At 46.3% G+C, this 12,330-nt stretch overlaps 1 protein-coding gene across 2 annotated transcripts; it reads left to right on the top strand.

Moving 5' to 3' along the window:
• Positions 1–711: 711 nt before the first annotated feature.
• On the top strand, positions 712–8,460 carry LOC119316855 (zinc finger transcription factor YY1-like). Of its 2 annotated transcripts, none has more exons than XM_037591240.1 (6): positions 712–1,052; positions 1,142–1,200; positions 5,010–5,209; positions 5,324–5,413; positions 7,483–7,626; positions 7,694–8,460. In XM_037591240.1, the coding sequence occupies exons 1-6, from the start codon at positions 1,012–1,014 to the stop codon at positions 8,192–8,194; spliced, it is 1,035 nt and encodes a 344-aa protein (XP_037447137.1). In that variant the 5' UTR covers positions 712–1,011; the 3' UTR covers positions 8,195–8,460. The 2 variants fall into 2 exon arrangements, with proteins under 2 accessions (XP_037447137.1, XP_037447139.1); XM_037591242.1 differs by having other exon boundaries at positions 715–1,052; positions 7,706–8,460.
• The last annotated feature ends 3,870 nt before the right edge of the window (positions 8,461–12,330 follow it).

Here is a 12,330-nt window from a genome sequence, read left to right on the forward strand (position 1 = left end):
CTGTGAACGTTAATAGCCTGAGAGGGTTGAAAAGTTTCACAGTTTTAATATATCTAAATGGTAAAACCGAGTAGTGATCATAAATAATAAAAATCTAAATATAATCCCTCCGTTCCTAAATATAAGTCTTTTCGGTGATTTCAATAAAGACTATATACGGAGTGAGGCGTTTTGGCTTCCAGGATCATCTACACCTTTGCTGAGTAAAAAAGTCAAAACAAATACTAAAAAATTTAAAAAATTTCAATTTTTTTGGCATGGTAGATAATCTGGTGTTTGTTGTCCGCCCCAAATTTCAAATCATTTGGACATCTGAGTAGCTCTCGACAAAAAAGACAAATTTGGGATCTGTTAAATAGTGTGTTGTTTATATACTGTTCTGACCCAATTTGTCTTTTTTGCTGAGAGCTGCTCAAATGTCCAAATGCTCTGAAATTTGGAGCGCACCTCATACACCAAATTATCTACCTTCCATGAAAAAGTTGGATTTAAATTTTTTTTATGAATTGTTTTTTTGACCGGGTGCAGATGTATCCGGGCTCAGAATTGAATCTTATATATGAATGTATATGTACATATTTTAGAAGGTAATTCACTCATTTTGCTTTATATGTAATTCGCATTGGAATCTCTAAAAACTTATAAATTTATAGTACACACGTGTTAATCTCTCCCTTCCCGGCACCCATTTGGCCATCTAGACGCCCCCACAACCGGAAACAACGCAAGGGACCTGTTTCATTTGCCTTTGGTCTTGCGATGAGATGATGACGGGAACGGAGCAGCCGCGGCCGCGAGGCGTAGCCATAGATTTCCTCGCAGCACGACATGCTGCTCCTCATCCACCATGCCATCCGACTCCGAGCCTCCCTCCCTGTCTGTACCCACCCGTAGCCCGGTAAACATAAGTCGCCGCCAGCCCCAGCCCCAAGACCAAATCCGAATCTTCCCTTGCAACAATCATCCGTAACGCCGTCATCGCCTTCCGCCCTGCGGCCGCGGGGAGACGCGATGCAGGGACTCCACCGCCGCTACCGATGGATCAAGGAGTGGTTTGTCTCCCAACCCCTACCACCCCTCGAATTCCACTCCGCTTCGTGTGGTTTGGATCTGAACTATTTGCGCCGCGTCCTTCTCCTAGGGTTCCGCAGGACCTTGTCATCGCCGGCGGCCCGTGCGCGCTTTACAAGTGGGTGCGAGGTACGTCGCCTTCTTCTTGCTGCTGTAAATTCTTACTTTGACTTACTGTTGTGTCACGGCTCCATCACTTGTTGCTTAGTGTCATCGTGCCTGCAATTGCTGCGTGACATGATCTTTCTTTGGTTGTTATTGTGGTTTCCGTTGCGTAAATTCCACCGGGTGTTTATTAGATAGAGGCTTTGGTTTCATTAGTCACAGGTGCAAGCTAGCCTAACTTTCGAGAAAGCTTAAGGTTGGGCCATTACAACCTAACACCACTCCAGCAAGATAGCAACTAACGACCGCTAGAGGCAAGTATAACATACACACTACTAGAAATGCAACTGGCCTAAAAATGCTTATCATCTTCCGACACGTGGCTGACCAGTGGAAATGTTTGTCATGATTCGTGAACACGGCCCAACAATGGTGCGGCCACACACCACTGTTGAAGCCATCCTTGCAGCACTGGGGCATTGCTTCCCCCTCTGTGTAGGCCAGATCCGGCGTGTCCCACACAATGAGAAGTTAGCCCTGGAGGCCTAACAAGAGCACACAGGATGCCCTGCCCGTGCTGAAAAGACGGCCACTCATCGACTAATGTCGATGCCCTGCATGTTGTACTGCCACACGTTGCACTGACCCGATCCTTTCTTGTGTGGCCACATATCCATCTCAACATGTGCATCTCTGCTACACCTAACTTTGGACATGTTACCCTTTAGTTGGCCAACATTCAGTGCCATACAACATCGCAGGTCGAATCGCCGTTCTATAGACCTGCCTTTTAACTTTTGTGGCACTCTTGTCACAGAGAACGCCAGAAGCTTGGTGCCACTTCATCTATCAAGCTTTGATTCGATGGCTCATATCTTCATCGATATCATCATCCTTCTGCAGCATTGACCCCAAATATTGAAAAGTGTCCTTCTGAGGTACCAGCTGCCCAGCAAGGCTCCTCGTGCCTAGTAGTACTGAAACCGCACCTCATGTACTTGGTTTTAGTTCTACTAAGCCTAAAAACATTAGTTTCCAATGTCTCTCTCCACAACTCTAACCTTGTAATTCTCTACATTATTGAAATATCATTACGACAAGCATATGTTGTACCGATTGCATCAAGTAGTAGTCTGCTCTTTTTCTGATTTAGTCTACTGCAAACATTCTACAATTGGAGATTGGCATGGGGATTGTGAAGTTTCTGTTTAATCTGTACAGACTTGAGAACCAATAAAGCCATTAGTCTAGTGATGAATTCTCGCAAAGCAAATAGCAGAATTTCAGATTACATATGTAGACTGTGATCAACATGTCAAAAGATTTATGTTAAATTTCAAGTGTTTGGTGTGGACAATGTTGCACTCTTTTACACCTGTTCTTTGTTTACAACTTCCGAACAATTTAGGAGTTACATGCAATGTACCAATAAACCATTAGTCTAGTGATGCGTTCTCAAAGCAAATAGCAGAAGTTGAGATGTCAGATGGAGATTGCGATGAACATGTCAAAGGATATATGTTAAATTTCAAGTGTTTGGTGTCGGCAATTGTTGTGAACCTTGATTCACAAGGGGTTAACTACCGTGCTGAAGATAGCCAGACGTCGCGGGATTGGGTAATAGGTTGAGACAAGATAATAATTCGTAGAGATTAGATCGGTTGTTCTTCCTTGCCTCAAACGTGGATGCATGCCATCCTTATATAACGGATGCTCAGGTCCTTGACCTCTCCTAATAAGGCTTAAAATTTTCCTTATACGATTGAACTCTTTCCTAATCCTATACTTTCCTAGTGTACTCTTAGGATACTTCACTCTCATGGACTCCTTCCACGCTGGTACTCTTGCCTTGATACTGTGAACCTTTTTTCCGCAACATTACACCCCTCCTGGACAAGCAGCTTGTTGGTGGCCAGGGCTGAATTCCTTCATAGCCCCGCATCAATGTGATAGTGATACTGTGACTGCAGCTCTACGTTTTGCCAGACCTCTTGCCTAATTCTCTCAGGTACAACTTGTATATCTCTAGGTCACCCTGATACTTCTGTCTGAGATCCTCTCCAGGAAATTTGGAATGTCCCTTGTTATGTCGCTGACATTCAGTTGGCAATAGAATTCTTTCCATGTCCTGTTGGTCACATATTCCTTTGACACCCCCTTGGTCACGTTCTTCTGGTGGACGCTATACGAACCAACCAAGGCTATTTTCTGTTTTATGGAAAATGCAACAGCTGGAGCCAATACGGATCCCATTTGATTTGTTCTCATGCATGCATAATAATTCTCGTGCTTTTCTTTCCAATCTGAAATATAACTTCTACATATTCTATGCACCAAATTATCTCTTCCTGTATGTACACATGCACACACAACTAAACATTTGCTTGAACCAACGTCCACACATGAATGATGGCCCAGATCAATTTCGTGGACAACTCCAATGCTAGGTCCATGCTCAGCAATTGACCCTTTTCTAGCCTGCCTCAACCGTTCCACTGAAGATGATTTTGGATGGCCCAGATCAATTTCGTGGACAACTCCAATGCTAGGTCCATGCTCAGCAATCGACCCTTTTCTAGCCTGCCTCAACCGTTCCATTGAAGATGATTTTGTTGATGCTGTTATGCATGGTTGTGTCGCCACTGTCGCTAGCAATGCTGCTGTGCCTGGTCGCTCCTATGTCGCTCCTCTATCTGCATCTGTAGCTTCTGCATCCGGATGTCTCGTAACTGCTGCTTGCTGCTTCTTCGTGCGCCTCTACAGCTTCTTGCAAACCGCCGCTGCTACGCCGACTTCAGGCTGCAGTGATGATATTGCTGCCATGCTTGCCATGTTTGTCGCTGAAGCCATTGCTGCCCTCCTTTACTTTGCTGCCTTGATATCAAGCATATACGAATCTTGAATTTGTCGAAGATAGATTGGGTTGAGGCGTTGAACTCTTCCATGAAAGAGTCTGCATTGAAAGCCATGGTGGCTGTCTCTGATACCAAATGATGTCAACCTTGATTTGCAACGGGATAACTACCGTGCTGAAGATAGCCAGACGGTGTGGCTGTGAGGAGGGATTGGGTAGACATAGGTTGAGACAAGAGAATAACTGGGAGATATTAGATTGATTGTTCTTGCTTGCCTCAAACATGGATATGTGTCATCCTTATATAACGGATGATCAAGCCTTTGACCTCTCCTAACACGATTAGACATAGATCTTTCCTTATGCAATTGCACTCTTTCCTGCCCCTATGCTCTCCCAATGGACTCTACTTCCTCCGTCCGGGTTTATACTTTATAGGTCTCAGGGGCCAAAACGGCAAGACCAAGGTGCAGCTGTAGTGAACTGCATGCACACGTCTCGGCTTAATTAATTGTGGCAATTTAATTGGCTGCAGGCATGCCGTTAGCTGTAATAGGTTGCATGCTTGGTTGGGCATATTGACTGGAGGAGCGCTTTTAGTGACTGCATGCTGCCAGTCGTAATTAACACAGCAAACTGGAGGGGAATCGAGTCGAAATACTTCCATTATAATTACTGCGGCCTTTTAAATTCAAACGGCTTACCGTGGCTCACAGGTCCTTCAATCCCGGGCAGAAGAAGTACTTTTCTGTCATGGACTCCTCCCATGCTTGCTTTATGTTGGTACTGTGGACCCATGTCCACAACAAAAGTATTGCATTCTTTTTACACCTCTTCTTTGTGTACAACTTCAGACCAATTTAGAAATCAGGTGCAATGTAGCAATAAGGACAAACTAGTTGGATTTTCTTCTTGACATGTTTGCGTTTTAGTTTAGCATTCTCATTCAGCTAATATTTTTATCTTCATTCCCTGATAGAGGATAGGTTGGCTGCTCTTAAGTCCAAGGACAAGGAAGAAGGGGCATGCACTGCAAAGCCTGACCCTGCCACTGAGGTTCTTTTCTTATGCAGCTATGATGGCTGTGGGAAAACTTTTGTTGATGCAGGTGCTCTTAGGAAACATGCCCACGTGCATGGGGAGAGGCAGTATGTCTGTCACTACGAGGGATGTGGGAAGGTATTGTGTCATCCATATCTGTCTTGCCTACATCGCAAAGCCATTTCCGTATGGCAGTGACATTTTTTATACTGAGCTGCTTATCTAATTTTTTCTGCTGAATCCGTTTTGTAGAAATTTTTAGATAGCTCTAAGTTGAAGAGGCATTTTCTTATTCATACAGGCGAGAAGAACTTCGTCTGCCCTCATGAAGGTTGTGGCAAGGTTATTACCATGCTTTCTCCATGTACTTGTTATGCTTTTCTGTACAGAATTTTGGTTTTTAATCATATATAATTTGTACATTTGAACAAGTTACCAGAAATATTTAATTACGGAGAAATGTTATTTATGTTAATTAAATATAGAAAAGCTCCATCATTGGTTTCTGTTTTAGTTCTATTTCTTATCCTAGGGCTTGGCATTTCAATCATTCTGTTGGTCGCATCCGGCGCTGTGTGTGCGCGGCGGGTGCGGGAGCCGTGGAGCGTGGAGCGTGGGGAGTGGGGCGAGCAGGCGCACCATAGGTGCGGCGTGGCACGCGTGCGCGCGTGCATAAGGTCTCCCCCCGGCCCCTGTGTAATTGCTGAGGCTTACGAGTTTGTGCTCGTGGAAGTGGCGTTCGAGCGCCGGAAAAAATCCACCTGTGTCCACTGTCTTCTTCCTTCCTCTTTCTTCTTTGTTGTGTTAGAGAGAGAGTGAGAGGGAGGTGCAGCAAGCGAGAGGAAGAGGAAGGCCACGACAACAACAATTGGTATACAGAGCCAAGTTCGAGGGGCGGTTGCGGAGCGTGCGGCCGCGTCCGCGGCGCGCGCGGTGCGCGACGGACATGAAGGTCTTGGCAACGGCGCGCGACGAGCGCATGGCGTCGGCAATGCGCGGCGAGTCCACGGAGGTGTGGCGTGATGCCGGACGCGCGGCGAGCGCGTGGCGTCGGCAACGCGCGGCGAGTCCACGGCGGTGTGGCGTGATGCCGTGTGCGCACGACGAACAACGGCGGTCGCGGAGACGAGGAGGTTGCGGAGGACCTGCGTGGTGTCGCAGAGGCCGCGGCTGCTCGGTGCGACGATCGTGGAGGCGCTGCGCTGCGGTTGACGGCGCAGCGGTGCAGGGCAATAAGCCGCGGCGGCGAGCCGGGCGCGACCGGTGCGTGTTATGGGTGCGCACTGGACGCGTCGGGCGCATCGGGACCGCGGGAGCGCGACGGGTGCGCCGGCCGGGGAGTGCGTGGCGTGGCGAATGCAGCGGAGGAGTGACCGCGTCGGGGCGCTGGACTCGGGCCGTGGCGACTGCGTGCGTGCGCGTCGTGTACACGAGCCTGGGAGCGCGGGACGTGGGGTGCTGCGCGGTGGAGGCCGCAGCGGCGCGGCACGACGGTCATGACGATGACGACCACGACGACGAGAGCTACAACGACTATGACGATGAACAAGTCAAGATTAGGGGGAACAGTGTTAGCCTTAATCTTGACTTGCAGGACGTGGCTAAGCTGATCCGGTGCTTGTGGGCTGTTAGTGCATGGCATGCATGCGGCCGTGGCGAGTGGACCAGCTGAGTGGCCGTGTGAGTCGTAGTGGTAGTTAGTGCGTGTGTGTGCGAGTCAGCGCGTGTGTGCGTGGCCGCGTTGTGTGGTTAGCGAGGAGCGCGCGAGGGCGACCGCGCTGGGCGCTGGACCCGGTCGCATCCAGCGCTGTGTGTGCGCGGCGGGCGCGGGAGCCGTGGAGCGCGGAGCGTGGGGAGTGGGGCGAGCAGGCACACCATAGGTGCGGCGTGGCACGCGTGCGCGCGCGTGTATAAGGTCTCCCCCCGGCCCCTGTGTAATTGCTGAGGCTTACGAGTTCGTGCTCGTGGAAGCGGCGTTCGAGCGCCGGAAAAAATCCTCCTGTGTCCACTGTCTTCTTTCTTCCTCTTTCTTCTTTGTTGTGTTAGAGAGAGAGTGAGAGGGAGGTGCAGCAAGCGAGAGGAAGAGGAAGGCCACGGCAACAACAACCTGGACATGAACCCGCTGCAGTATTGTCTGCAATCCAAGAATCCATGTCAAGGGATTATAGTTTAAAAAAATTCAAATAATGGTGTACACAAATGTTAACATGCTCATTCTGGAGTGGCAGTTACCAGCAAGAGACTTCTTCACGTATTTTTGAGAAATTATGTTAGCTTAGTAGGATGCACCGGGTGGGCTTTACTTTGTAACTGATGGAATAAGTGCAGCGCAGCAAATTGGTATTCCCTCATCATAGTTGTGGATTTGGGAACTCATGGATTTAATCTGCTTTTATTCCTGGTCATTGCAGGCTTTCTCATTGGATTTTAATTTGAAGGCACACATGAAAACCCATTTTGCGGATAACTATCATATGTGTCCATACCCAGAATGTGGTCGAAGATTTACACAGGAATCTAAACTAAGGGCTCATTTCAGGGCACAACATGAGAAGGTAAGATGTATAGAGATATTTGTCAGTTGCAACTTGTCGCATAACCTATACTCACAAGACTAGACAGTCTGGTTTACAGAATCCAGGTGGGCCTGTAATAAACCGCAATGCACTAGGAGATCACCCTCATAACACAGCGAAATCTCTGGTAACACCACCAGTTCCATCAGCTGATCGTCCGTATGTCTGCCCTTACGATGGGTGTGCCAAGGCATACATTCATGAGTACAAACTTAACCTCCATTTGAAGAAAGAGCACCCCAACCACTATTCGGATGCTGGTGCTCAAGCTGGTCCGTCGAGGGGCACAATATTGAAGAATTCCCGTAGAAGCAAGCCAAATCTCACAACCAGCATGCCACTCGCCAAGATCCCTAAGCGCAGTGGTTATACGGTGCCATCTCCAGCTGTCAGTATCCCTGAGGAGCATCAGTGGCCAAGGAAAGTGTTGTACGAAGATGATAGTGAGGAGACCGAGGAAGAGGGAGATAACCTCGAGGAGGGGGGATTGAGATACAGAGCTGCTAGCGGTGGCGATGACGATGAGGAGACGGAGGAAGAAGAATGAGCGCTATGGGTTGCTGTGCACATAGTTTATGAGCACCGGACTGGATTATAGTTTTGCATACATGTAACAATACATATTAAGGGTGGCTAGTTAGGCAGAAACTTGTGGGCTGCATGTAGGTGTCTCAATTTAAGGCTATTAATTAACTTATCAAGAAGGGTAATAGATCGTCACGCTTCCATGCTGAGAAGCTAACTGTTGATGCCTCTCAAGTGTTATAATGCGGCTATCAGAGGTACTCTCATAGGGTGCGCTGCATTGCATAATGTTTTGGAGGCTGGCCAGGTGACGTGCAAACTTAGTCCCACGTCTCAACTTCATCTCTTTTTGTTTTCCTCATTCAAATTTAAATACTTTAATCGCCATTAAAATCCAAGTTTGTGACATCAAACAATTATTCACATAATTTTTAAACAATCACGCGCATATTTTTAGCAAGTTGCGTCAACTTATAGTATTAAACCGACGTGTACACATGTTGCTGGCGTCTGTGCCGTCCTCTCATGCGTTTGCAGCCCCAGGATGTATGGTCACGATCCCCGTCTCCTCTCAAAATGCTCTTGCCATTGGATCCATGCCTCCTCAACCTGGATTCTATATGCCCCCATCTCTTCATGAGTCCTTTTGCTTTGCATGAAATCCCATCTCTTCTCTGGGATCTTCTTCTCCTCCATCTCCAACTTTGTTGTTTCTTCTTCTCTGAGTACCTCCTTGATCTCACTAAGTCGTCGTTTTTTTTAATCGCCTCTACCTCCTTATCTCTTGAGCATCTCCTTCGATCCTCCTGTCGGGACGTCCCATGCTAGACGCCACTGTGGGACTTCTAGGCACCCTTTTCTCACCATCACTAGGCACCCTTTTCTCACCATCACTGTCATCTTCTTCACTGCTGTTCATCTCCATAGATGAGTACTCCAATTTTCACTTTTGGAAGGGCTCCCCGATTTTCACTTCTCGTTGCCTTCCAACAAATTCGAACAAAGTTGGTGTGTAACAACCAGAGACCAATTCTTTCTATTATTGTTGTTGTTTTATTTTTTGCTCTATTCCATTTTTGCATTGCATCATGTGATAATGCATTAAATTTACAAACCTAAATGTTCCTCATATAAATAAATTGTATGGATCTTCAATCCATTCAAATTGAGGGAAATTCATATGGTGATTTCTCTTTAAAACATATATCCTCCCAATATTAGTAGGGAGCTAAAACAACATTTCATTAACTTGGAATCACCCATAACACATGTGCACTATTCTTCAACTTTCCTTTCTAACCAACTCAACTTCCTAATCTTCCTTTTAAGGCCTTTTAGTAAGATTGAGTTGCAGTTTTACTTTCTCCATAAATGTTCCAAATCTGCCCATAAGTCACATATAGTGTGTAGGGTCATACATATAATAACTCACAAACCGTGCATCGGATTAAAATGATTATCATATGTAAAATGTTTAGATTTTCCTGTAGATTCATAATATGCAACTCTGTCACATGCTAAAAACATTTAAATTGTTGTTTGTGTTAAATCTATATAAATAACATGCTTAAGTGGTTTATTACATAACTTTTAAACTGTAGCTCTGAATTAAATAAATAATATATGTAAATGGACTACAAAAACGCATAGAATAACATGGCACATTTACTTTTGCGGTTTAACAAGAATAAAATTATGTTTTAGGCAGAACAGTACCAAATTCGAAAATTGCATATGCATAGGTGCACTAGAAACATACCAATGAGGATTCCGGACTCCTTGAGAACACCTTTCCATTCTGTTGTTTCATCCGTCACTACAATTCTTTCTCTTTATTTATTTTTATTTTATTTTGTTATAAGTCACTCCACTACTCAATTATCATTTATATCCACCCTCACTCTGCTTTAAGTCTACAGTTATCTACAGGCACAAAAATACATAATTCTCTACAAGAGGCAAAAGGCTGATTCCTGTGTCCCCTGTGGGATCGATACTTTTACTTCGAAAAGGCTACAACTAAAGCCTATGCACTTGCAGGCCATTTTGAAGTAATTACCCGCCGGTCTTAAGTTTTGAATTATTTTGTGTCCTAATGGTCTTTGCAGATATAAAGTAGCCATGGTCCTTTAAGAACAAATTTGTCAGGTAGGAGTGGAATTGGTGGCAGGACCGTCTAGAAGAGAGAATGCTATATCGTTTGGTCCCGACCTACTTGGCAAAGCATATGAGATAAACCCTCGGTTAATAGATATGCTGAAAGGGAATATATTTCAAGGTGATGCAATTGAATGCCCATATATGCATATTAACAAAATTAACATTGCGTGTGGTACTTTTCAGTTGCAGGACTTGACTAATGAAGAGATAATGGAAAAAATATTTCCTTATTCATTAGATGGAGGAGCTGCCAGATGGTTAGAACGCTAGTCTGTGAATGTCTTGAGAAACTGGCCAAAATTATTGGCTGCATTCTATGCTCATTATTATCCTCAAGGGAAATTATACAGGATAAGAAGGAAGATTAGCAGCTTTGTTCAAAGGAAAAGAGTAAGGTTGATCCTGTTTATGATATTATTAAGTCTTTTTTAGAACTACAAAGGTAAACGACTTCCGTAGTGAGCTAAATATTGGAACTGACCCCATGCTGCATGTTTTGAAAAACTTTTCTAAGTTCCTGAATTTGCCAGAGAAGAAGTACTTGAAACACAACAGGGAGTCTAAAGCCTTCCACATGGTAGAAGAAATAGTGAAAAAGACCACTCCACCTGAGAACCAAAAGTAAGCTTATCGTAAGCCAAGTGGCAAAAAGCCAGATGGAACACTATTAGCTAAGGGGAAGAGGAGCATCAAGGTGGAACAATGCGGGTCTCCACCTTATGTTGATATCGTGGAAGAACTTGCTACCCTATATCAGTGGTGAAAAAAGAGGTCTAACTAGGTAAAGACACCACTTCCTATCTTAAAGGATGCGCCGAAGGTAAAGATGCAGGTAAACAATCTTATCATGTTCCTTCGGGTGCAAGTCTTCACTACAAAAAGAAGACATCTGTGACATTTTGGGCCGAACAAATTTTTTTCCTGTCATGCTTATGACACTTCTATGGCGATAATTATGACAAAACCCTGTATCATCATAGATGTGGTGGGCTCCTACTTATATGACAAAAAATCATGACATAAAATGGGCTTTTCGTCTTGGGCGGGCTGGAGACGCGGCTGCATGACATTCTTTGGGCCGTCCATGACGGAAAAAACCATGGTAGAAGCGAGAGTGAGGAAAATATCGGGGAGTTCCCTATTACGGTGGGTGGTCGGGGCCGAGCGATACGTGTTTCTCTCGTACACGTACGCGTGTGGGCGCGAGACGTTGGGCTCTAAGTGAACCCAAGCGAGGCATTCGCCTACTGAACCCGAGTGATTGTACTGCAGGCTACGCGTTACTGAACCCGAGCGATCGATCGATCCCTAGCTATTAACTGAATTCGATCGAGCGATTCCTTCGCTACTACTGCTAGCTGAAGCCGATCGAACCTGCTGCCTCTTTATGAACAGTGAGCGTTGTTGGGGTTTGGATGAACAGTTCCTGGTGGGGGTTTGATGAATAGGACCCCGTGGTAATAGAGGCCGTTGTCGCTGGATGAACAGGACCCCGATCGAGCCGGTTGGGGGTGGATGAACAAGACCTCGTGGAGGGCTGGATGAACAGGACCCCGTGAAGGGCTGGTTGAACAGTAGCCGGTGGAGGGCTGGATCAACAGTAGCCCATGGAGGGGTGGTTGAACAGGACCCCGTGGAGAGGGCTGGTTGAACAGTAGCCAGTGGAGTAGCGGTGGAGGCTGGATGAACAGGAGCCCGGGGATGAATAGTAGCTGGTGGAGGCAGGAGGGAGACGTCGTGGATGAACAGTTGCAGGTGGAGGCTGGAGGACGTCGACGGTGGATAAACAGTAGCCCGTGGAGGCTGGAGTGAGGCAGTAGAGGGTGGATGAACAGTAGCCCGTGGAGTCCTGTTTTGCGGTACGCCACACCCTCTCGATGAACAAGACCCCCGTTTCGACCGTAGGCGCTCCAACACAAGTCCGTTTCCTTCGTTTTGCGGTACGCCACACCCCTCCAGATCAACAACACCCCGTTTCGACCGTAGGAGCTCGAACAC

Source organism: Triticum dicoccoides, chromosome 6A (genome assembly GCF_002162155.2).
Source record: "Triticum dicoccoides isolate Atlit2015 ecotype Zavitan chromosome 6A, WEW_v2.0, whole genome shotgun sequence".
Lineage (NCBI taxonomy): Eukaryota > Viridiplantae > Streptophyta > Magnoliopsida > Poales > Poaceae > Triticum > Triticum dicoccoides.

What these genes read in the sequence shown, in the direction of transcription:
- LOC119316855 (XM_037591240.1), top strand. Translation starts at nt 1,012, where the DNA reads ATGCAGGGACTCCACCGCCGCTACCGATGGATCAAGGAGTG. An exon ending in ACTACGAGGGATGTGGGAAG is followed by an intron (nt 5,210 to 5,323) that starts GTATTGTGTCAT and finishes TCCGTTTTGTAG; the next exon opens with AAATTTTTAGATAGCTCTAA. An exon ending in TCAGGGCACAACATGAGAAG is followed by an intron (nt 7,627 to 7,693) that starts GTAAGATGTATA and finishes AAGACTAGACAG; the next exon opens with TCTGGTTTACAGAATCCAGG.